The 26,732-nt window shown below is 40.2% G+C and overlaps 1 protein-coding gene across 1 annotated transcript; it reads left to right on the forward strand.

The window, feature by feature from the left end:
• On the forward strand, positions 1–26,672 carry dhx36 (DEAH (Asp-Glu-Ala-His) box polypeptide 36). The gene is made up of 26 exons (XM_022201189.2): positions 1–558; positions 2,164–2,321; positions 2,444–2,533; positions 2,666–2,873; positions 3,470–3,508; positions 3,673–3,843; positions 4,024–4,103; positions 7,980–8,054; positions 8,859–9,025; positions 9,124–9,205; positions 9,347–9,487; positions 11,941–12,046; positions 15,293–15,380; positions 16,709–16,764; positions 16,937–17,001; positions 17,528–17,671; positions 18,105–18,222; positions 19,313–19,411; positions 20,383–20,556; positions 20,698–20,784; positions 20,878–20,961; positions 21,097–21,196; positions 21,316–21,406; positions 24,303–24,423; positions 25,842–25,994; positions 26,073–26,672. The coding sequence occupies exons 1-26, from the start codon at positions 301–303 to the stop codon at positions 26,304–26,306; spliced, it is 3,189 nt and encodes a 1,062-aa protein (XP_022056881.2). The 5' UTR covers positions 1–300; the 3' UTR covers positions 26,307–26,672.
• Positions 26,673–26,732: the final 60 nt, after the last annotated feature.

The following is a 26,732-nucleotide window of genomic DNA, read 5'->3' on the forward strand; positions in this document are numbered from 1 at the left end:
ACTCTGCGACATGCCGGATAAGAACCAGCAGGCGTTTGAGCCGTTACAGTTGTACATCAGCATGTTGTTGTTTAATGAGTAAAATTGTGGACCATAATTTAATTTTTACATGTAGCTTTAAAGAAATCGACTGTGTTTGTAGCCACGTACTTTTTTACTTAAGTCTCTGATCTACAAATCCACAAATACAGCTTGTAGCTAAGTAGCGTTAGCCACTCGTTACAAGCCATCGTTCCTGTTGTTAACCGCAGCCGGTTAACAGAGATTCTGACAGCCGTTTGGTTTTGGTTGTTTCTGAGTATGAGTTATGGATATGGCGGTGGAGGAGGAAGAAGGGGCAGAAGAGGAGGTCGTGGTTACAGAGATGGCAGCAGAGAGAGATGGGACAGAGGAGGTGGAGGTGCAGGAGGTTCGAGAGGACACAGCTCCGACTTTGACCAGGACCGAGACGAAGGTGGCCAAAGAACACGTCCTCCTCCACACCTGAAGGGCCGTGAGATCGGTCTGTGGTACGCAAGATACGGAGCCGTGAGGAGGAAACAGGCTGACCGGAGATCGGTAGGACTTGTGTATTGGTGCATACTCTTGCACAGTGTGATGTGCAGGGCAGGTTTGCCTTTATAACTGCAGGTATAAGTCTTTGGGAAGCAGAGATCAGGGTCTTCAGTACAGAAATGAGGTTAACCATCATTAGGTCTGCCCCCCGAATGACAACTACAGTGTGTGCAGAATCAGTTGATTTAATTGGAAAATGTTCAGATCACAGAGATTGTGCACCCTGATCTGTGGGCTAAAATCCTGCAGATGGTGAGCTGCCCGGGTCTTCACAAATCTTGTCTCTTGATTAATTTGGTGAACAGACAATTACCTAAACGTTAGACACACTTAGAGTATTACTTTTTCAGTTCTGCTCATAAAACTGTATTAATTTTGGTGCTGCTATCAAATGTGTTTGTTATTTCAGGCATAGTAATTTCTCTTGCATGTAAACAAAATTAGACAGTCTGCTTTCATTGGTTTAGAATGGGAATATAAGGGTGGCAGAATTAGTTTCAGCCTGCAAGTAAAGAAGTATTATTTTTATAGCATATTTTAAAATTGAATTTAGACGTATACTATTGAGACTTGGATTTCACAGAGTTAAGAGATACTATTGGGATCCAGTGGAATTTTTCAGTGGCATAAAGTTGCACTGATTGATTTGTAAAAAATGTCTAGTTGTGTTTTTTCTGACAGGTATTGCGATTAGGATTGATGTGCAATATATTTGCTCAGAGTCCGGCTTCGTTTCATGTATTAGGGCTGCAACTAACCATTATTTTTCTTGTTGATGAATCTACCAGTATTTTTTTTTTCATTTAACTTATTAGTTTCTTTGGCCAATAAAATGTCAGAACATGCTGAAAAATGCTGATCTGTGTTTTATAAACCTCAAAATGACATCCTTAACAGTCTTGAGTAATCAGACATTTTCCTTGAAAAGATACATCGATTGTCTGAATAGTTGCTGTTTATTTTTTTAACTCGCAAGCAGTCAATAAAGTGCTTGATTCTTGCAGCTCTCCTAGAAAATTGCCTCATCAATCACACTCTTTCCTTGAATATTTGTTCTTCAGTTCTGCTTGTAAATCTTTGTTCATTTTGATGATGCTGTTAGAGATGTTCTTTATTTCAGGTGAAGTATTTTGCCGCCCTGATAAAGCGCAATGGTTTTTGGTGGAACTTTTCAATGCTTTATACTAGGGATGAACAATAAGGGGAATGTGTCTAATTGCAATTTTTCTGACAGATGTTGTGAGTATGATTTTAGTTGTGATATCATTTTTTTAAACCCAAGCTTTAGTTCAGTGTTCAATGTGTAAAAGAAAGCAAATGATGGAGCATTACCACATGAGATACTGTCAAAAGTGTGGGTGCTGAACAAGGACAATGGCATGAATTTCAAAAACCAATTATACAGACATTTAAACTTTGTGTCAAACATGCCACTTAACTTATATACTAAATTGCAGCCTTTGTGATTTGCTAATTGCATTGTTTCAAATTGCAATTTCAGCCTAATTAATTGTCCAGCCCTTCCAAGCCTTGGTGTAACATTAAGTTGCAAGGTTTAGTTACTGCAGGGTCGTGGCTAAACTTTGCTTTTTCTGTTTGTGTGTGCAGCGGGCAGTGGTCCAGATGGATGAGGCCCGAGAGCAGCACATTACCAAGCTGCTTAACTCGGTCCAAAACGACCAGCCTGGTCTGGACAGAGGCAGCAGGGATAGTAAAGCCTCTACATCTGACAACTGGCAGACAGCTGCCAATAAAAGTGGTCACTGGTGAGAACAGCTTGCAAAGCTTTTGCATTTGCACCTTGCCCAGTGTAGTTTCTTGCTTGTGATGGAGAAAATGGGAAAGCTGCTGACAGCATGATTCTAATTACCATGTTTATGATCGTTAGTTACTTTGATGGGGATATGCCTGAAGAGGAGAAAGTCAAAACTGAGGAAGAAGAAGAAGAAGTTAGTTCAGGCCAGAAGAAATCACAACGGTAACTTTGCATGAAAATGAGATACAAGTTAATAAACATATATTTTCTCCAAAAATACCATTCGGTATTTATGGGTGCTCCAGGTAGTCCACTGTATTATGGATATTTATGCCATTTAATGTGTTTGTGCAGTTACTTCTCTGCAGCAGCAGCTAAAGATGAGCCTCCAGACGCATGGGATGAAGATGATCAGGAAGAAGAGGAGGAAGAGAAACCGATAAGGAAAGACAAGGATCTGGAGTACTTATTTCAAGAAGTAGTTAGAGATAGGTCACTGGATGATGACTTGAAGAGAGATCTGCAGAGCAAGTCATCAGATACAAAGTACAGAGAAATGTTGGTGAGTGTCTTGATTAGTGTGAAGCTTGACATATACAGTGGTAGCTTACTGAAGAAGTGATTTGGTTGCATTTCCTTGACAATCAGTAATTTAAATTATATGCCTACAAATGTCAACTTGACTAGTGCACTAGACAGCTGTTGTTGAATTGATTTTATATATATATATATATATATATATATATATATATATTGCAGCAAACAAATAATTGGAGACAATTCAGTGTAGTGCTTCTGAGTTAATAATTGATAATTTAGTTTGCAAGAATTTATTGCTATGTCGGTTACTCTGGGATTTACAAATTAATGGATGTGCCAATTATTGTGAAATATTATTTAAAATCCTTTACAGACCATATTATTCTGTCACGCTGTCTCACTGTTGTTATGTTTTATTGTTTTGTTATTCCACTGAGCGAACATTGGAAAATTACAGTTATTATTAAGCCACTATGCAGAATCAGTAATCTGCTGAGCTTAATTAAATTACACAGATCATTGGATGTGCAAAAGCTGTACCTGAAATCAAATTGTGAGAAAAGAGAGCAACTGCTTGTGATTTTATTGATTTTATTTGGTGTTTTTTGTTTTCTTTAGAAATTCAGGGAAAAACTACCATCCTATGGGAAGAAAGAGGCAAGTTTGTGATTTCATATGCTTCTCCTCATGAACCACACCATTTGTGTTAAGACTAAATTTCTGCATATTTCCTGAAACCTTTCATTCTTATCATTTGCTGCCACCCTTATCCTACTCGTCTTTTATTCCTTTCTCTTTTTCTCTCTTGCTTCCATCCACAGGAGCTCGTCGAGTTGATCAACTCTAACCGTGTTCTTGTGGTGAGTGGGGAGACCGGGTGTGGAAAGACCACCCAGGTCACTCAGTTCATCCTCGATGACTATATCAACAGAGGCATGGGCTCGTTATGCCGTGTGGTCTGCACACAGCCTCGTCGCATCAGTGCCATCTCGGTATGTAGTCTGCTGGCCCGACTGTGTTATACGTTGTTGTGTGCCTACTGACGTGGTTGCTAAGGTCTGTGATATTGTGTGTACGTATATTATCTGCATCAGCACTTACATCTTTTGGCTGTATTTCAAAACACTGACTGTGTTGCTAAATGCTTTTTGTATGTGTGCGCTTTATCCCAGGTAGCAGAGCGTGTAGCAGCAGAGAGAGCAGAAAGTGTTGGGAATGGAAATTCTTGTGGTTACCAAATCCGCCTGCAGAGGTAAGGAGCTCTTTTCAAACATCTGCTGATGCATAAAATGTTAGTACTGTGTGTTTAATTACCACGCAGCAATCAGTTTAGTGGTTAAGGAACCAAAGGAAGCGCCTGGAGTTGAAAATCAAATTCCAGCATCGGAGATGTTACAACTGACTTGGTGGAGAGTAGTGTCACAGTTGTTTGGGTTTCTGGGAAGGTTGTTGCAGCTGGCACAGAAACCATTTCATTTCCTTCCCTAATTTTGTCTTTCATAGTCTGGTTTGCAGTCTGGACTTTGTGTTTACAAGGCTGGAAAAAAACAGCTGAGCCTTTGCGGTTTAGAATACAGTCGATAAGAAGTCGGCTGGTTGTGTCAGACTCAGACAGATTTGGAGAAACAATGATTTTGTTGCAGTTAACAGTTTTATCAGGGTCCTAATAAATGCTTATGGTATAGCTAAGTTGTATGTAAATCGTTCAAATGCTAAGGTTAATGGACACAGATATTCCATGTGACATGTAGCTTGTGTTTTTTTATATATAATTTTTTACACATACACATTAATACTGATTTATTATAAACTGTGTATGCCGGGTCTATATTACTGTTGAGCCTGTATGTGATTATGTTCTCAGAAGGACTTTCTTAACGAAAGGGCGAGAATAGAATGTGCATTAATAGATAGGCAAAGCATGGGAGAGAAGTATTTTAGTCATATGCAGACTGAGCGAGCAGAGAGCTTTAGGAGATCAGAGGCTTCAACAATCTGAAATGAATTCTATACAACAGAATATAGAGTAAGTGGGAGAATGAGACACATGCAGTTAGGGAGAAGAAAAATAAGCAAGTCAGACATAATGTTCAGGGAGACAGATGAAGGGGATTAGAAGCAGAAAGATGGGCAACAAAATAATTACTGTCAAAGAAATGGGACAGATAACAAGGTGCTAGAATGGATTTTAAAAAACTTTTCACATTTTCTAAATCTTTCCATGGGGTGTTGTTTTTTTCCTTTCATTTCTTTTGCTTCAAGTTACCATAGTTATGATTCATAGCTAGTCTCAAAAGAGATAAAGCAACAACTAAAGCAATGTTTTGCATCAAAGAACTTAAATAAATTCTAGACAATTTGGAAAGGAGCTTTGTTCGTACGGTCGTGCTGTTGCTTCCCGCCGTTACTGTCACTGATTAGACCATGGGTGTCTCTGTGGGTTTATGCAAAAGCTGCTTTGTTAAACTACTAATGATACACCAGCTCCCCCCACATAGCAGCTAAAAAACTGAGTACAAATTGGCCAGCACGAATCTAATCTTTGCCATCTTCAGCTTTATTTGCAGGGATCCAGGGTATTAATCTTCACAGTTCAGTAAATGCAGACAGTAAGTGAATTAGTGGGCTTTATTTTTTGAAGCGTTGTTATAATGAACACAGGGAAGAGAATTCTTTAGAGTAAATAAAGTTAATCTCATTCATAACCACAGCCTGTATATGAAAGATGTAGCCACTGGCGACACTTATTGGTTTGTGAATGACCATTATGAAGCCTCAAGTTTAGAATTTGACCCTCACCAACGCAGACGTAACAAGCGAGGGGTGGAGCTGGCTGAGAACTCGACAACACTTCACATGGCCACACAGTAGTGACAGTTTAATCACAAGGTAATCATACCCTGCTCTCTCATCTGTTTTAACCTAAATGCGACCATAATTTAAAAAATTGACATCATGCTGCATCGAATGAGGTTTGAAACTAGAAATTGAGACTAGGGCTGCAGCTATCGATTATTTTAGTAATCGAGTATTCTATTGATTTTTCTGGCGATTAATCGAGTAATTGGATTCCATGCTTGGCGTACACATTACAGTATCAAAACCAGCGGGAAAAATAAATGCACTTAACAAATATGTTTAACAGTTTTCTACCAGCATTCCCGTCTTGCATCCTTTCCAGTCGCAGCTTTTTACTGTCATAAATTTTTATATTCCTGATTTTTCTCCATTAAAACCACCTGTTTGCGATCATTTCATTTTGTGCAGGAAAGGAGTCAAATTAAGCATTAAATGCTCCTGCTTGTGTGGATGAGTTTAAAGATGAAAATCTGAGTTAACAAAGAAAATTGAAAACCACCTTCAGAGCTGTTAACTCTGACTGAGGCTGAATATGTGAAACAGCCTCCGTAGTTCGGCCTCTGATCTGCTAAATGCTGCAACTAGAAAAGCTGCGCTGGTTAGAGCAGATGTGTCCCGTCAAATTTAAAATCCCCTTATAATTTATTGTGTATCGGTCTGGGTCCAGACTCGGACTGCGGTCCACCAGTTAGTGACCTGGGGTCTTGCATATACTGGATTAATCGAAGTCTGGATTCAGAGAATTTTGCCTTGAGGAATTTTAGTAATCGAATAACTCGAGGAATCGTTTGAGCCCTAAATGAGACCATGAACTCACTGGAAAATGTTTATTGAATAAGAAAGTTGTGCATTTCCTCATAGTCTTCAGTGCAATCAGGCATTCTTTTTTTTTTTTTTTGCAACCAGCGGTGTTGCTCTCTGCTGTGTGTTAGAGACGATGCAGGTTTAAGGCACAATGGCTTTTCAGACCTGGAAACTACGCCAGCCTTTTATATGCAGTTTGTTTTTACCATGGACTTTCTCAGCAATGACATTTCAAACTGTCTTAGGTTGGCAGATATAATGGAGAACTTGTTTGCATTTGAAGAGCATGATCTCATGGTAGCCTCTTTCTGCCTCCTCAACTCCGGCTGAATTTCACAGTTATTGTAGTGTTATCGACTACTCACAAATGCTGTGCTAAACGGATATCTAATTACACCTTTTATTCTCTTCTGAGCTAACATAGCCTAATAAAATTACTGGTCACAGTCAAGTTAGTTAATGAAAATGATACCTCTTGAAATATGTGAGGCTGAGTTACCAGCTGAGTAAAGCAGGTAGACCCTGAAAGCTCTGACTACAGAGTGTTTGTAAACAGTCATATAACCACCTGTTATTGGATATTATTGCAATTTAGAAATCAGTATGTGGTTCTGTGCAGACAGTGTCAGGAGTGTTAACAGAGGCCCAACAGCTCCTATTTGTCCTGAGGCAACTCAGGGCCTGGCCTCTGGCAAGCTGGTCCTTCAGTAGTTCACTGGAATTTTTTAAACCTGCTATATGTGGTAAAATGAAATGCTGGTATCTCTATACTTTGTCATTTCTATGTTTTACCATTTAGAGGATTTGTATGCATGTTGTATTTAGTATCCGTGTTAATTGCTATTGGTTATCTGGCATATTTAGCAATCTATTAAGTCCACTGTTTGTTTTACTGCTTTTGTAATTTTCACTGTGTGTTGGTTTTGTGAAATGCTTTGTCATTTTGCTCCGGACTTTGTGCTTCATACACAATTTATTTCAGTGTTATTTCTCCTGAGATTAGTGTAAGCTCTTTTTGAAATATCACTCATGCATCAATTATACAACAATGCCTTTAATGAGGTTCAGTTGTCAGTGATGCATTTTTCAGATGTCATGTGAAAGGCAGTTTCTGCTTTTTTTTAATAAACGAGAAACCATTTTATGCTTCAGTGAATGCACTTTTATCACTGGCTAATACATAGGCAAATTATGATATAAAGCGAGTGTGCACAAATGTACGTGTTATAGCCCATTGCATTACTTATTAGTTAGCAGCTTCAGTATCAGCAGTATTTTATAGCAACATCAGTCTCGGCTTTATGTGCACTTTCATGTACAGGCGGAGAAGATATTGCTTCTAAAAAAAACATGTTTGAATGCAGGGAAATTATCAGTGAATCCCACTTTATACTCGTCTTAGTTTGTGTCATTTCAGAAATGTAAAGACCGTTTTTCTAAGTTTTTCTTTCCTCCTATTTCACAGCCGGTTACCACGGAGACAAGGTTCGGTCCTGTACTGTACAACAGGCATTATTCTTCAGTGGCTTCGCTCAGATCCGTGAGTCTGCTCCCATATCTGCTTTCTTATCCTCATCGCTTCTTCTCAGTGCATTTCTTCTCTGCTTTCCCTGTCCGTTGCAGCTGCCCTTCCTTTGTGTCACTCTGTTTTGTCCCGATTGATTTGTGGTTGACTCTACTGTCTGAGGAAGATTCATTTGTATGGGTCGCCATTCTCATAGGCAGAAAATCAAGACACATACACACACATACACAGCCTCTGTTGACTCATCCCTGCATGCTCATCCTTGCATTCTGAATGTCTTCAGGAAAAAATAAAGCCACAGACTAAGTGAGAGTGCCAGCTTTGCCTTGTTGTCTTGCTTCCATGGTCTTTCAGAATTGGCACGACTCCAGTGAGTCATTTTGGGACTACGGTTGTCTGACAAAATGCTTCAACTTTTTGGCATTAAGGAAATTGGCACAGCAACTAGTGTACAAGTTGATAGTCTGTGTGGACTTTCTTTTTTTTTTTTTTAAAGGACTTTGTAAATACCTTAGATGACATTTGTAGGAACAGAGAAAAAAAAGCAGTTGATGCCAAATATTCAAATCATTCAAATTTCTGGCAAATCTCTCCAGACAGAAACAGGTAGCCGCAATTTGAACCAAGTAATGTAAAATAAATTTTCACTTAAATTTAAAGGTTTAGGAATTATAAATCAAAACTTGTGAACAAAAGAAACTGTTTGGCAAACAAAACTAAAAACCTGGTCTTCTTTGCTTAGGTAGGAAGTAGTTAAAACAGCCCCTTCACCTACAATCAACCACAGCCTTGAACTGTTTTTTGTTATTTTCTTGTCAGATTGTTGTCCAGTGTGAGTCACCTGGTGTTGGATGAAATCCATGAGAGGAACCTGCAGTCAGATGTTTTGCTCATCATTGTAAAGGACTTACTCAAAAAACGGGATGACCTCAAGATCATCCTCATGAGCGCCACGCTCAACGCAGAGAAATTTTCCAAATATTTTGGTATGCAAATGGCAAAATTGTGTTTAGCAAAAGGGTTGTGGTTAAAAGGATATGAATCTTTCCAATTTGCTCCTGTCTCCATCTCATCTTCCCTGTAGACAACTGTCCAATGATCCACATCCCTGGTTTGACGTTCCCAGTGGAGGAGTTCCTACTTGAGGATATAGTAGAAATGACCAGGTAGAATGACAGAACACAAAAACACACATGTACAAAGACTGTCACACCCCTATCATGTACTGATACAAATACAAATGGTCTCACAGCATCACTTTAGATTTAGTGGGGTCTTATAGTAAGATGTTGATCACTCTCTGCCAGGTATCGCCCCCAGAATCAGGACCGTCGGCCTTCATGGAAGAGAGGCTTTTGGCAGGGACGCCACTCCAGACCTGAGAAGGAGGAGAAAGAGGCTGAATACAAGGAGAGCTGGCCTTGTTATGCACGCACACTGAAGGGCAGGTGAGTTAGTGAGAACCGCGGGGTGGTTAAACTGGCAGAGCAGCTGCCAGGTTGATAAATGTGTTGTTTAGGTGGGAAATGGGAGGAATTGGGTTTGTGACATTCATAGTTTTAAATAAATACAACCCTTGTCTTTTTGAATTTCAACTTGAAGTTGAGCCCTGCATGTATAAAGACTGAATACAGAGTGTTCTATTTTTTTTTCTTTTGATTGGAAAAGTGTTTACAGAAAAGAGAGAGTGCTTTGGAGCACCTGACTGTCTGATAGATGTCTCGTAAACACTGATTCATACGTCTGCATTTGAAAGTAGTACCTACACCATAGGCAGCTGCAAGGTCTCTTAAGGCATGAAGAAAGGTGTTTTATTTACACGCTCCTCTTTGAAAACTGCAGCCTCAAATGACTTGCTTTTACCACCTCTGAAAGTGTGGTGCAGTTTTGCATCTTGTAACGACCTCTACATTTTTTAGGAGCCCACTTGAGATGTCATGCTCTTCTCAACAGACATTTCTCTTCATTTAGTACTACTGTTTGGAAAGCAGTCTCTTTCCTTTACTGCCATTATTATTGCTCAGTCTTACTGAGCAAACACAAGACAATGTAAACTTGATTGCGTCTGCTGTGGTGTAGCTGTAGAAAGTGTGCTGAACTCCAACATTGCCTGAATTCCCAGACGATGAGCTGTACATTGATGCACTGTATGCAAAGTAAGTTCTTGATGCTTAAGTATTATTTAGGTTCAAGTGGTACAAGAATGTTGCGTTGTGACTGGTTTGTTCTGCTTTCTTAGCATGATTTATATTGATGTTGTTAGAGCTTTGTGTCATGTATTTTGACATTCATGCTGACGTGTCTTGCTAAATTTTCATTTGTGTTTGAAAAATATACAAAAATCATATATAGAAAAAATATTTGTGACCTTCTGTGCACTACATCCTACCCAGCATGTAAACAAATGTAAGTTTAGTTTGCACTGAACACTCAATACATGCTTATGTTTAACACACAGAGTTTCAACAGAAAGCACCTCGGCCGATCAGCCAACAACAATAAATCCACCTGCTGAATATTGTTTAGGGCCAAAAACAGCCTTGCACTGCCAAAATAGCTCTGACCTGACAACCCGTGGTAGCAGGACCTTTCGGGTGTTATGTGATGTTTGGCAGCTGAATATTGGCAGCAGATCCTTTTGGTTTTGTAGGATGCAGGATGGAGCTTCCATGTACCAGTGTTGTTCCAGGACTCGATCAGACTGAGATCTGGGGAGTATGGAGGCCGCATCAACACTTTAGGTCCTTTGTTGTGTTACTCAAGCCATTGCTGAGCAGTTTTTGTGTTGTTGTGAGGCACATTATCTTGCTAGAGAAGGCTGTCGCTGTCAGGGAGTGCTCAGTGATGTGGTAAAGGGGTCAGCTTTGTCAGCAGCAATTTTTAGATGGGTGGTACATGCCAAAGTAAAAACCACATAACTGCCGGGACCCAACATTTCCCAGCAGAACATTACATTGTAACAAGATGATCAGCGTTGTACACTTCACCTGTCAGTGCTCCTTTGTTATAGCAGGTCAGCGTAGATATCAAATTTTCATTCTTATTAATTTTCAACAGACAAAAACAATTCACGGACTATGATAGTCTTTGAATTGTTCAACACTACACAGATGTCTTGAGTCTGACGTCATTGTCACCTGTCTGCCGTTATTTCAAAGGTAACATTTGGGGAGGAGAATTTAGATATTTGAGAACTTTTATGTCTATGACAGAGTAATTTGCAACAGTTCAAACCCCAGCTTTCCAACCAGAACGCCTATTATTCACAGAAAAAAGAGCAAAGCAATTATTGTTACAAATATTTCAAGTATAGGGCAAAACTGCATTAATATTTTTTGTACAAAATACAGATTCAGTGTCATACTGAACTTCATAGATGCATGAATTACACAACATGTAGAGAAAAGGTAAGCAAATGTCTGTAAATACATAAAATTCACAGTTGTGACAGCTCAAGCAACAGGTAAAGTGTTACAACCCCTTCCTTTCTGCTCATGCAGGTGATCAGCTCCTGCAGGAGCTGGCAGAAAGGGAGGGTCATTAGACTAATATGTGGCACCTGGTGGAGCTTTAGGAGGCTGCAAAAGCTCACCTGGTCTCTCTCTCCTTGGCTCCACAGCTTGGTTTAGTTTTGGTTCGGTTGGCGATTCCTTTTGCACTCAACACCAACACACACATCTTCCCTCGCTCATGCGCTCCACTCATTCCCGATGTAAACATTTGTCACACCTCATTCCTTTTGTGCTTAATTACTTAAGATATATTAAAATATTGTGTTTGTATTTGAAAACCTGACTGGTCTCCCTTCCTTTGTCGTGACGTAAGGTAAGAATAGAAACAGCTTTTTGAATGATAGGAGATGGTGGGTATTTATTGATTGTGTATTCTCCATTTTATACAGATACTCTGACAACACCATCGAGGCACTGGAGATGTTAGACGGTGATGACAAAATTGATCTGGAGCTGATCCTGGCACTGATCCGTTATATTGTGCTCAACGAAGAGGTAAGTGTAGCCCTGTCTCTGTTGTCAGTGCAGCCAACTGAGATTGTCAAAGTTTTCTGTCTTAAATTAGTATTTTGATAAAGTAAATATGTGCTGTAGGTAATCTGGTTTGTGTCACTGGAACTGGTCTCAGAGACTCTGTGATTTATGTTCTTGGACACGAGAATCTTAAAATTGTCATCACAGACATGGAGAGCAAGGAGTAGTATAGAGGGAGTATAGTTTGAGATTGAATAATATTAGGCTGACAAAAGGAGAGAATTACAGTACATTCCTAGGTAGAGCAGATGGAAGGAACAGGAGGGCCAGCTTCCAAACACAGAGTGACATTAGATCAGAGGAAATAACACTCACCCTGGCAGCAGATCTGTGCTAATGAGTGATCGAACAGATGCTCTCTCACTGCACATCCATTCCCCTTTTTCTTTTCTTCTTAAGTTTCCTCTTTTCTGTGTCATTTCACTGCTTATTCCAGTCTGTGAACATGTTAATTACAATGTCAACTAACTCAAATAAAAGATCAAAGTATCCTTTTTTGTGTGATTGCCACGGCTTTTAGTTTTTGCAGGATATTTCTTGTATTTTTCTGCCAGTTCTAGTCTCAGTTGACCAGCGGCGACATTTACAACCGGCACGATAGAGCACAATATCACAAACAATGCCAGCGAGTGCAGCATGTTGTCACTATTAAGAGGAAAATGCTCAGGGTGAGGACAAGTTAGTAAATTAAATGCTAGAAGTGATGGGAGGAAAGTAAAATTGACACATTTGCTCTCACTGTGCAATTCCAAGTCAAGTGGAACTAAGTTTGATTTATTTAGAATGGTTTGTGGCTGCGTTTGTGAAAAATGTACACAAGAGAGGAGGAGAGGGAAAAAGTCAGGCCTAGAATGTAGAGTGACTAATGCAGATGGACAGAATAATTATCCTTTCCCATATGAAGCCGCATCTCCATCAGTCACGGCCACACTGAGCCAGTCGACCAGCTGATCTGCCGTGTCATTGTCAAACGGTTGAGAGGGAACTGGCTGATTCGCCACGACGGCGTTCTGAACCGAGGATATGGGCCGTCTGCCAGACTTTCGACTGTGATGATTGGTTAATTATGTGGCAGGGGTCTGTGATTAGACACCTAGGGGTTGACATGTAGGCATTCATTAACGCCTGCTGGGTGCTTCTCTGACTGTGTGTGGGTTGTTGTGTATATTACCAAATACGAGGCCAGCACTACAGAGCTCTCTGTACTGTTACTTAATTTTCAGTTAGAATTAATCAGAGCCTCCCTCTGTTCTACATGTGTGTAATGATGCATTTCTATCAAGTTGTAACAAGGCACACCGTCAGCATCTCTCTCCTCACTTTCACACATGCGTAAACATTAACACACACGTATGTGGTCCCAAGTGGTTGAGCACTGGTAATAATAATTGGCTTTAATTAAAAAGCAGAGGTTCTCAGGGGCCAGAGCCTACTTTTTATCTCTGAAATTCATATCACATTCATGTCTCTCAGGAAATAAATAAGAGTTCTTTTTAAAGAGTGGATTCTTTTATATCAGCTTAATTGTATCCTGAGATTAATTTTTGTTAAATTTAGGTCTTTTATACGAGGAGATGGTTCCCAGAACCTTTGCCCTGGTGTCTGAAATTTATAGCTTCCCGAACTATTATTTGTCTAGGGTAGATATATTGTTTCTGTAGCAACACTGAAGATAGATTTAGCGTATTTATCTCTCTCCTTTCCAGCCTGGTGCATAAAGCATTGTTTAGATGCTGTCATGGGTTGCTTTGTACCAACGTATCTACATGTGTGTCTGTCAGAAAGTGGAGCCTTCATGTTTGTCTCAACTGTTTTTCACATGAAAATCAAGTTTTTGTATTTTTAACATGTCCGAATGGTGTTTTTATATGCTAGAAGCCATATTAGGAATAAAGCAAGCAGTCATAGCCATGAGTGAGCGTTTCCAAAAAGAAAAAAATCCTTGTTGGTTTCTGTTTACTTCTTTAATCAGACATTTCCTGTCCAGAATTCTAAAAGAGTAAACATGGCTCGTTTTACGCAACATTTTGTTCATGTCATGTTTTTGCATGGCTACTGGTGGTGTGACAGCATTATACACTGATATACTAAGAAGTCCTAATTGAAAAGTTTATAGAAAAACATGGTTTACATTTCCACAGATGTTTTGTTCATCTGATAATGTGTGTAATTTCTGCTTTTGTAGGTGACTGTAATTTTCAAAAAATATAGCTTTAATTTTTTCTGCATTTGCTTTCTTGCTACAGTAATTGAATTATTCCTGATCAATCATTAAAGGTTTCTTTGTCTTATTTTACCATTGCATCGTTGCTGGCATTGATGGTTTTGTTGTCGGTGACACCAAATGTACAATAAGTGATCAATACAGCTGTAGCTAAAGATCATTTTTATTGCTGATTAATCTGTTGTTTGTTTCTTGATTCATTTATTCCTTGTTTGGTCCATAAAATATCAAAAAATTCTGAAAATGTCAGGGTTTCCTGAAGCCTAAGATGATCTCCTCAGGCGTTTTGTTTTGCCTCCAACAGAAAGAGATTTAATTTACTGTTTGGTCAGATCTCAATAAACCGGTAAACACCAAATTTAGAAGGCTGGATTCCAAGAAGTTTGGCTTTATTTTGTCTCAAAGAATTACTCAGATTTGTCAAATACCAGAATGGTTGACAACTGATTGATTAATCCCTGAATCATTGCAGCTCTAATGTGAATCTAAACGGCTGAATGTGCAGAGATTTGCTCACATTGGAATACCAACAAATCTGTTATTCTGCTGCTGTTTTCTAAGTAAGTCGACATTTGTGTGTGTGTGTGTGTGTATCTCCCAAGTGGCTAAGTGCTTTTCTTTTTTTTGCTTTTTTTCTTTGCTGCTGCGAGAGAATGGAGAGCATCCCTCTGCTAATGTGAAGTAGAGGCTGCCCTGTAGTGGAAAGATGTTATTGTCATAATGATGTAGGCTGAAGTGCCAAGGCCTATTGTATGGCTGAATGTGGAGGTTGGCAGCTCAGGGCAAGCCATCTTCGTCTGGCTCGGTTCCTCTGAGGACACGGGCACCTCGTTCACTTGGCTCAGTTGCGGTGTAATGCTTGTTTGTTTCTGTTGGCAGTTTGTTTCTTGCTGTTTTTTTTTTTTTTTCCACTCTGAAGCCTTGCTGTTTTTTTTTTTTTCTATCTTTGGGCTGTGTTCACAGTAATGTCATGTCTTTGTCAGGAAGGGGCAATCTTGGTCTTCCTGCCTGGTTGGGACAACATCAGCAGTCTCAACGACCTGCTTATGGCTCAGCAGATGTTCAGATCAGGTATGCACACGGCAACATACATCCAGGATGCGTCACATCAAAGTGCATGCCAGTGAGGTTTGTATAGAGTGTGTCATGATATTATCATGCAGAATGATGTATGTGTGAATGCTGTTCCGCCGAACGGAAAGAGTTTCTTTGTGCTCACCATAAATTTGAGTATAAGAGGAGTACATATACAAGTCCAAAAATAAGCTGAGGTTAGTTGATTATTCTAAATTTTCCCGTAGGTGCGAGTTTGATTGTCTGTCCTGTTTTAAGTTACTCTCTTGTTTTTCACTGTGAAGCACTTTGGTCACCCTTTGGGCTGTTGTAAAGAAATAAACTTTGATTGATATACGTTCAAGCGTGATAATTTGGATACCAATTCTGGACAGATATACAACTTGAAAAATGTGCAGAGCTAAAATAATTAATCAGTTGGTTGTTTGGCAGAAAGCTTATTGGGTTTTAGAAAACTGTGAGAAGAATATTCACTGTTTAGGTCACTTCATAGACCTAGCAATTAGTCAAAAGATCGAGAAAATATTTTGTGGGATTGCTGTCCTAGAAATGTGTGGAAATCTAAACTTTTTCAGTGTCCATTTGTGTGTGGTAATGGCTCTGTGGATCCTTTTTAGATAAACCATATCAAGCGCAAAGTATTATCGCTCTAAGCAGAGTAAAGACCTCCTGAGACCTGAGCTTTGGTTGGGCTTGCTTTTTAGATTTCTTCTAGTTATTTGAGTTGAGGAGTAACCAATAAATATAATAATCAGATACTATCTGATATCTGATTATTATGTTTATTGTATTTTATCCTATTTATATTGTATTACTATTATATTAAAATTCAGTTATTATTGTTGTTGTTTTATTATGAACAATACCTTCTTATTGAAAAAAAAAGGTATCCGCATATGTGGACACAGGTCCTAGGAGGTTAAATCTTTGAAATGAGTCTATTTTATTAGAATGAACTGTAAGAATTTGTTTTGAAATCATTTCTGGCCTTGACCCTCACACACACACACATCTATGGGAGATTAAATTTTTTTTTTTCCAATGACTATGAAATGTATTTCCTCAGAGATTTCGCTTAGCTGGCAGAAGACATCCTTTTTTTAAAAAATCTGCTGGTTAGTTAAATACTCTGTCAAGGTGAAGTCAGTTTACTATGTATTTAAAATAACCAGTATTAACTGCAGTTAAGTTCCTCGTGTTTTTACCAGGATTTTCAAGATTATTTAAGATGTATCATAAAACATGTGTTTTCTCAAGCTCTAGCACTTGTATCTTATATTGATGACTGGTGCTTTGTTTTTGTTTTGTGTCCTGTTGTGTTTCAGACCGGTTTGTTATCATCCCTTTGCACTCCCTCATGCCAACCGTTAATCAGACACAGGTCAGCATTCTTCTATTTCTGTGTTTGTCTGTTTGTCCGACTGTCTCTGTGCTTGCCGATTGTCCTGCTTTATTCCCTTTTCGGTACAAGAGAAGTCATGTCTCATCTTTCTCTCTCTCTCTCTCTCTCTCTCTCTCTCTCTCTCTCTCTCTCTCTCTCTCACTTCTCCCAGGTATTCAAAAGGCCTCCTCCTGGAGTTCGAAAGATTGTGATTGCTACCAATATAGCTGAAACCAGGTGCGTATGTGTGCATGTTGAGTAGCTTGTCTGGCCTTTGTACTTACAGCTTATTTTTGGCAGTTGTTTTTCTGGCAGGTTTAGAAGAAAAGGACATTTAGTCATATTCAGTCATGTGTTATTTTTTGTCTACAAGTATAATGCTGTGGGTCTCATGTCATTAATGGAAACAGTGGATTTGGAGCTAATTAGCATGCATTTCTAGGATAGATTACAAATGCTGTCATATTAGGCTTGGATGGAAAACCCTCTGACAGGCAATTTGTTAATGCATTCACAGAGCCTGGCACTCGCACTAACTGAGTAAATTGAGAAGCTGCTTCCCCTCCGCACTCCCCTCACATCACTCTGCTAAATATAAACCTACCAAAGGGCTGAATTTTATTTTTTACTTCTGAATGATTGTGTGTGTCTAAGAGTCTTATCCAAGCATTCTTGACAGGCTGCTTTGAAGTGTTTTTTTTTCTGCATTATTTGATCTTACTTCTATTATTTCCCTTCTCTCTCTCTCCACTCTTCCTCACAGCATCACCATAGATGACGTTGTTTATGTGATAGATGGAGGCAAGATTAAGGAGACCAACTTCGACACCAACAACAACATCAGCACCATGACAGCTGAGTGGGTTAGCTTGGCCAATGCCAAACAGAGGAAAGGACGCGCCGGCAGGTGTGTGTGTGTGTGTGTGTGTTTGTTTACACACCGGGTTACTGGTAGATATATTTATAATGAGGGCATAAGTTATGCAAGTGCCTCTGGGTATGCGATACTAATCTAGAAGAATTATGTTTCCATCCATTTGTCATCTGAGCTATCCGTCAGTCTTCCCCATCAGCCCACTCCTTCCTGCTCCCCCATCTGTAAACACCAAGACAGGCAAAGTGTTGTCACTCTCAGGTTGTTTCCAGTCTGTGACTTGAGACGTCTGTTCTGTTAGATAGCTCTGACATCAAAGTGCATCAAGGCCCAATTAGCAGGAGCTGCTTCCTGTGTGCAGTTTCATCCCACTGATTTTAAATTAAACCCTTGTCACAGCACTGATATAACATGTGACCTTTCCCCCTCTCTCTCTCCAACTCTCTTCTTCTTGACATATATCCAGAGTGTGTCCAGGGAAGTGCTATCATCTGTACAATGGTCTCAGGGCCAGCCTGCTCGATGCCTATCAATTACCTGAAATTATGAGGACGCCGCTGGAGGAGCTCTGCTTGCAGATCAAGGTTGTGGATGTGGGGAGAAAGAGTGAGACAGACTGACAGAGAGAGATAAATAGGTGTTGGCTTGGGAGTTGAGATGAGGACAAGATTGTTCTGAATGAGTTTTGTAAGTGCAGAGAGGGAATGAGGACAGTGCTGCTGTTTTTGGTCTTGTGTTGAATTACAGCCTCTACTTCCTAATGAGAACTAGGGATGAGCATCCTGGGCTGACTCATGCCCCTTGCTCTCCAACACTTTCTCTCTCTTTTTGCCGACAATATAATCACTCCTCTTCTGGAACCTCGTTCTCTTACTCGAACAGACGCCTCTCCTTTGGTTGCTCTCTCTCTTTCCCCTCCCCTCTTTTTCTTTCTCTTTTTAAATCCTCATTCTCCACGCAGACATATTTTAGCCAGTGCTAATGGAACATTAAGCCAAAGTTCACTCAGATCTAGTGTTGGCCCTGATTGTTCTCACCAGTGGCTTTACTGGTTTGTACGTTTCAGTGTGCGTCTTTCACTAGCTCTGTTGAATGTATCTGAGTATGTGTATAATGTGTTTTTTGCAACTAGTGGGTGAGAGGCGGACTAATGCATCAGACTGTCCTTAAAGTGAGAGAAACACTGACAGCATGCTAACCCTGAGCGGACTCTCTAATGCGCACTAAAACATCACCCTATTAGTCAAACATAGAATTGTTGCTGCTTCCTTACTCTGCAGCTTGCCACAGATAGATGTTTAGCAAATTTAAAAGTCTCTTTCCAAAGTGGAAGTGAATATCCATTTAGTAAATGTGCATATTCACAGAATAAGCTTTTATCACCATTATTTTATGGCCGGCATTTAGAGACATATGCTAATGTGGTTAACTCTTAATGTTAACCAGCGCTGTTGGTTGTTCTATCACATGCATCCTATCACGCTTTGTACCGTGTACTTGTAGTAAGAAGACACACATTAAAGTAATTGCAGCAGATGTTACTATATCTATGCATTGGCCACAGTTTAGTGTTGGCCACAAATGACAAGCACTTAGATAATGTGAAACAAAAGTTAAGTACAAGTTCTGACATATTTTTGCTGATCAAAATTTAATGTGATGTACATTGTCTAGATTCTGAAGCTCGGGTCGATAGGTCGATTCCTGGAGAAAGCCCTGGACCCTCCCACTGAAAAGGCTGTCAACCTAGCCATCAAGAACCTCACAGACCTGGTAAGAATGAGTAAAGATCCTTCAAAAAAGTGTTGAGGATTTATTTATAAGGCTGTAACTAGTGATTGAGTAATCTACCAATCACTTTATCCAATTACTTTAAGTGTTTGCTCTATAAGATGTCAGAAAGGGGTATAAAATGCTTGCCTAAAACCCAGGTTTATTGCTTCCAAAGATCTGCTTTGTTCAGTCAGTAGTCCAGAACCTAAAAATAATTGCTATTGCATAAGACTGAGAAAAGCAGCAGATCGACATAACCGAGAGGCTAAAACTTAAGAACGTCAAATATATTTATAAGTACATACAAAAACAGTTATGTATTCATTTTCTGCTAATCACCTAGTTAATTAAGTTAAATTGTTTCACCTTTAATTAAGTGGTTCAATTAATGCCTGTAGTGCCAGTAACAACAGTATAATAGCACTTTGGGGAACACAAGCATTTTGGAAGAGAGAAGTGCTTTCAAAGTGCCCCGTCTTATTTCTATTGTCCTCAAATCTGCTAGTAACAGAGAGGCTGCTTTGTAGCTTATCATCCAGTGAGGGAGGCCGATGGGGTGAAAAAAGGGGGCCAAAAGAGAAATTAGTACTTATAACAAGGGTTAGAAAGATTTAAACACGCAATATTTGGTGTTAACAAGGTTAAAACACAATGAATATCAATAGAGGTAGGAAGCAGCACTTGCATCTGACAATAAAACTTACAGGAGTGGCTCCAGGAAGCTTTACAAAGCCTTAATTACAGCATCTTAAAAGCAAGCAATGCATATAAACTACACTCTGGTCTTCTGGGAGAGCCTTCCCTTTGCTGGGGTATTAATCACTTAAGCTTACACACTTAAACTAATTAATGCCCTTGAATTGTCAAATCATTTCCTTTTTTGTGGATGTGGTTAAAAGCACATTATGCTGAGCTGTAGATGACTAAAGAGAAGTGCTTTTCTGCTGGATATTGTGACTGTGTCGTGTTAGAACGCCCTGGACCGAGTGGAGAATCTGACAGCACTGGGTTTCCACCTGGCTCGTCTCCCTGTGGAGCCTCACATCGGTAAACTCATCCTGTTTGGAGCACTGTTGGGCTGCCTCCACCCCGTACTCACTATCGCGGCTTCACTCAGCTTCAAAGACCCTTTCTTCATACCCCTGGTAAGGCTCTGAGTTCACAGACTAAAAGCTTATGTCCGCAGTGACACATACTTCAGAACACTGCTTCTCTCTACACTTTGGCTTTCTTAATTACACTGAAAGCTTTGAATAACCTTTCTTTAATGCATCTGTAACTCTCAGGGCAAAGAGAAGATGGCAGACATGAGGAGAAAGGTCCTGTCTAGAAACTCTAAGAGTGACCACCTCACTATTGTTAATGCCTTCCAGGTAAAAAGTGCCACATCATCTGTCACACCTGATTTTTCTTTTATCCCTGTTTGCTGGATCCTGCCTTCATTTATCATGCATTAATTTGACCAGGGCTGGGAGGAAGCTAAGCAGCGTGGTGCCAGGTATGAGAGGGAGTACTGCTGGGACAATTTCCTCTCTGCCAATACACTCCAGGTGAGTCTGGTTGCTGAGCTCTACTCTGAAGTGCCTTGTGGAAAACAAATGAAGGTGGTCCATGACTATATTTTGACTTCTGTCTTGCCATCTAAGAATGTCTTCATAGGAGTAATTTGTTCTTTTGTAATTTAGATGCTGCACAACATGAAGGGCCAGTTTGCTGAACATCTCATGCATGCAGGTTTCGTCAGCAGCAGGGATCCCAAAGACCCCAAATCTAACGTCAACTCAGGTAACTAAAAGGAAGTTTTGTGTTCATTCATTCCTATGAATCTGTTAACCAGGCTGTGGAGCAGTATAAAATATGATGTGGGGCGTTTATCCGTCCTCTAATGGTCTTTCTTTCAACAGACAATGAGAAATTAATCAAAGCGGTGATAGTCGCCGGTCTGTACCCGAAGGTGGCCATGATCAGACCATCTCACAGCAAAAAGAGGCCAGGGTGAGTCTGCTAATCCAAGGAGAAAGATGAGCTATGACAGACTACAAAGGGCTGCGCAGTACAAGATAGAGAAGTGCACAATCATTCTTATTGATCTTTAGACGGAAAAATAGCCTTCACACTACAATATCTCATCAAACCTCTCAGGTAAGAGTTCAGTAAGGGTCCTGTGATGGTTATCTGAGACTGCACAGACACCATGTTGGGAAAATTGTCCTAAACAGAGCCACTTTTGCAGCCTGAGATCAATGCAGTCATAAAGTTGCCCTAAGGCAGCTGTCATATGCACACTGGCTGTGACCTGTGTGCAAAAGACAGATGCACGCAACAGGGGCAGACTCTCTTTCTCTCAAAGCAGGGCTGTCACTTTGTTTGTCTGTCTCAGTGACAGCTTTAGAACCAGGTGCACAGTGATTTTCCCAGGGTCATTTAAACGGCATAAGTAATTCTGTGCAGTTGCCACACTAAGCCAGTTGTATATTTTCTTGTTTGCACCGCAGCTCTGCAATTTTTAAATGAATTCGTTGCTTGATTAAGCACTTCTTGTTTGCGTCATTGCTAAGTCCGACTGCTGTCTGGTACAAGCAGCTTGTTCCCTGTGGTCAGCGTTGTCTGGCTGACACGCTGGAGTTAGGAACATGGTGTTACTTTCAGCATTCTACGCGTGTTTCTCAACCTCAACTTTCTGAGCCTTTTTTTTCTGTGCAAAATTTATTCTGGTGCTGGTGACAATTGGGCAGACAATTTGTGAATGGGAAAAAAACACACACACACACATTAGGCATTCACAGATAAAAAAAAAAGGACACCTATTTTGTGAAGAACATGCATTATAATGCTGAAATATGATGGAAATCTCTGAAAAGCATTTAAATATTCTTAAAGAATCAGTTTAAAAAAAATTTTGCCCAGGATATATATAATGAATGCTAATGCTCAGAAAGTACATATATCTGCATTATGACCGTTTATATCCAAGCCTCTGCAATAGATTTCTGTTGTTTTGACTCCTGTGGGCCTTTAAGCCTTTTGTGTGGTTAGAAATTGGTTCAGTGTTAAAAGTTCAGTGAATAACGGTTCTTACGTCAGCTGAAAACTACATTATATCAGTTTCTAAATCTTGTATCACCAATGGATTGGCGGCTTATATTTGTTCATACACAGAAAGATGAATAAACAATTTGCAAGTGTTGCAAAAGGAGATTGTTTAAAAAAACATTCTGGAGAGATTTTTAATCTAAAATGAACATCCTGTATGATAAAATAAACAACCAGTGCAACAAAATAAACATCCAGTGAGACAAAATAAACCTCCAGTGAGACAAAATAAACCTCCAGTGAGACAAAATAAACAGCCAGTGCGACGACATAAATGGCCAGTGAGACAAAATAAACAGCCAGTGCGACGACATAAATGGCCAGTGCGACAAAATAAACAGCCAGTGCGACAAAATAAACAGCCAGTGCGACAAAATAAACAGCCAGTGCGACAAAATAAACATCCAGTGCAACAAAATAAACATCCAGTGCGACAAAATAAACAACAAAATAAACATCCAGTGCGACAAAATAAACATCCAGTGCGACAAAATAAACATCCAGTGCGACAAAATAAACATCCGGTGCGACGAAATAAACATCCGGTGCGACGAAATAAACATCCGGTGCGACGAAATAAACATCCGGTGCGACGAAATAAACATCCGGTGCGACGAAATAAACATCCGGTGCGACGCAATAAACATCCGGTGCGACGCAGTAAACAACCGGTGCGACGCAATAAACAGCCGGTGCGACGAAATAAACAGCCAGTGCGACGAAATAAACAGCCAGTGCGACGAAATAAACAACAAAATAAACACTGCGACAAAATACGTATCCAGTGCGACAAAATAAACATCCAATGCGACAAAATAAACAACCAGTGCGACAAAATAAACAACAAAATAAACAGTGCGACAAAATAAACAACAAAATAAACAGTGCGACAAAATAAACATCCAGTGCGACAAAATAAACATCCAGTGCGACAAAATAAACATCCAGTGCGAACAAAATAAACATCCAGTGCGAACAAAATAAACATCCAGTGCGAACAAAATAAACAACAAAATAAACAGTGCAACAAAATAAATATCCAGTGAGACAAAATAAACATCCAGTGCGACAAAATAAACAACCAGTGTGACGAAATAAACATCCAGTGCGACAAAATAAACAACCAGTGCGACTCCACTGATGTAGCATTATACTTATGCAAAACATCTGACAGTTACAACCAATAACAATCAATGTTGCTAAAAAAAGTTCTTCTTTTTCAGGTCAAATCTATGTTACCCACCGAACATTTCAGCCTCTGTCACATGACTTTACAGACTTGGGATACTATGCAAGTTGCAGCTAATGTAGCAGAGATGAGTGGTGTGATACAGAGGTCTGGTTCGCCAAGTGTCTTCATACAATCCCAGATTCTAATGATTTGAAATAATATTTATTTGTATTAATGATTCATTTATTCTTTTTCAATAATGGTTCATTTATGCAGTGCCCATCACAACGGTCCTAGAATTAAAAGTGTCAAAAGATGAAAGCTAATGACTGTAATTTTGTTCAGTGAATCACTAAAGGGTTCATTCATTATCAGAACTGTAATTTGATCACTGTATTCTTGGCAGATTCTTTTCATAAAACTTTCTTGTAATGGTTGGAGGTGTAATGGTTTCCATTTCCACTTTCATCTGTGATAAAAGCTTCCCCTTTGTGTTCTCTTGTCACTTGAGAAAAAATGTTAATAAGAAATGTGCTTTTTGGGTTTTTTTATGAAGTGCTCAGAGTGTGACATTTCCATTATTCCTAACCAACACGCATACACTCTCTACCATCTTATCGTTCTCAGGGTTAAGGTATACACGCAGGCTGATGGAAAGGTGTGTATTCACCCAAAATCTGTCAACGCTGAGGAGACGGAGTTCAACTATACGTGGCTTATTTACCACCTCAAGATGAGAACGAGCAGTGTGAGTAAGCGAGGGGACTGTGGTGTGTGTTATTAGTGTTTCAGAACTGCTGTATGGATATTGCGAGTTTTTACGTCTGAGTGCGTGTTGCTGTGTGTCTCCTTGATTTAGCATGTGTCCCTCTGAAGGGTGCATTTGAGTGGAAAGATGGGCCAGTGGTTAAAGGTTGGCAGTGGTGCCACACCAGCTTTGCACTTAATGAATATTTGATTAAAACACGGCCTTTCAACTCACTCTCAAAGGCTCTTGTGCTTCAAAGCTCCCAGACACAATGTAAAAGGTGGTGAGGTTGGAGGAGGGGGGGAGGAATGGTCAATGCAGTTTCCTGACTGCCGCCCTTTATTTTCTTCTTCCTTTTTTTGCCCCTCTTCACACTCCCATTCTCCTCTCCCTTCCATCTGTCGGTCTTTGTTCTTTCTGTGCTGTCTCTTTTTGTGAATGTTTCCTTTCTGCAGAAAAACACCTTTCATGTCCTCTCTGTTTGCTGCCTTTGCCTTTGTCTCTCACTTTGCTGCCTTTGTCTTCAGGAAGAAAAGTGTTGTGCTGTATTTTACTGTCATTACTGCCACCAATGTTATTTTCCTCGTTGCATGTGAGGGATTTTGCGCACAGTGCTGAGCATTTGTGTCTTTGAAAGTAAGGTGTTTTGAGAGTGTGAGATTGTCAAGGTCATTTGTTTACTGAGAGAGGAAGCGGAAGAGCAGGGCCGTAGAAAGAATAAAAGGAATGAAAGTGAGGGATGACGTTAAACTTTATCTTTTCTGACGCACTTGCCCATAGTGGTCCATTACATTACACATTCATGGAGTAAATGCAGTTGTCCCTGCTGTCTCCTTGCTTTTTACCTTGTTTTCTCCCCCTCCACCTTTCTCTACCGCCGCCGACGTTAATTTCCAACACTTCCACCTGTTACCTTCAAAGCTGAAATAGGTTTTGTTTCACCTCAGTCTGCTGCTTATGCAGTCTCTGTGGCTTTTGACCTTACAGCCAAGTAGGTTTTGTGAGTCTGTGCATACAGATGAGTACATTACATCACATCTATTTCCTGGCTTGTGAAAAGCACGTTAAAGAAAAACTGTTTAGTTTTTTTTTTCATTTTGGGCATCATTTGTCAAACTACTCTCCATAAGAGCTGTCAGTTAAATGAAGAGAAGAAAAATGGAGGGGGACGAGTGTAACACATTAGCGAGATTCACAGATGGGGCAAGATGACATTTCTCCTAACACTGGAGGCACAAGCACATTTCAAACTCGCACAGCCACTCCTCACTAATGGGACACTTTCAGCCCACACCACAGAATAGCTGTCGGGCACGGTGTGTCATAATGATGCCGCTCCCTGTCACTGAATGTGTTAACGTGTTTGTTGTAATACTCCTGTTGTTGTGTGTCCGCAACATCTCTCTGTCCCCCCTCAGATCTTCCTGTACGATTGTACCGAGGTGTCCCCATTCTCACTGCTGTTCTTTGGAGGAGACATCACCATCCAGAAAGACGAAGACCAGGACACCATCGCAGTGGACCAGTGGATCGTCTTCAGATCTCCAGCTCGCATCGCTCACCTCGTTAAGGTAAACGACGCACACACATTAACAAATTTGCCTTGATTGGTTTCTTTACTCACCTGTCTTTTCCTGTTTGTTCCCCAGAGTTTAAAGAACGAACTGGATTCTCTGCTGCAGGAGAAAATCCGTAATCCAGCTCCTGTGGACTGGCAGAACCGCCAGTCTAAAGACTGTGCTGTCATCACAGCCATCATAGACCTCATCACCACCCAGGAGAAACCCACAGGCAGCAGTAAGGGCTATGGCAGGACGTGGGCGTCTGCCCCAAGAGGACAACACATTTACTTCAATGACGATGACGATGATGATGATGATTAGAGGTGGCCAGGGATTTGCCTAGCTATGAAGAGAAGAGCCACTGAAATGACTGGCTGCATCTTTGGACACAGAGGTTAGAGTAACTGGCCTCCTTAATGGTTATGCTTGGTTGAAATTTTAGTGCTCCCTGGCTGCTCTTGAAGGCCAAACGCAGGAGGCCAGAGCACTGAAAGACACTGTGCACTTGAATGATTACCATTGTTGTTCTTTTGCCTGGTAGGTTTATTATTTTGCAAGGACCAATCCATCTTTGAATACACTCAGTAACTGCTTGGCTTAGTTTGTAAATTTTTGATTTGAATTAGTCTGTGTTGAAGCAATGCCTGTTAATAGCCTGTGCAATAAAGAAGACGTACCATCACCTCACTTAGCTTCGTATGCCTTACTAGGCTGGAGTTTAGCAAGTCAAAACAAAATGTTACCCTG

Source organism: Acanthochromis polyacanthus, chromosome 13, assembly GCF_021347895.1.
Source record: "Acanthochromis polyacanthus isolate Apoly-LR-REF ecotype Palm Island chromosome 13, KAUST_Apoly_ChrSc, whole genome shotgun sequence".
Taxonomy (NCBI): domain Eukaryota; kingdom Metazoa; phylum Chordata; class Actinopteri; family Pomacentridae; genus Acanthochromis; species Acanthochromis polyacanthus.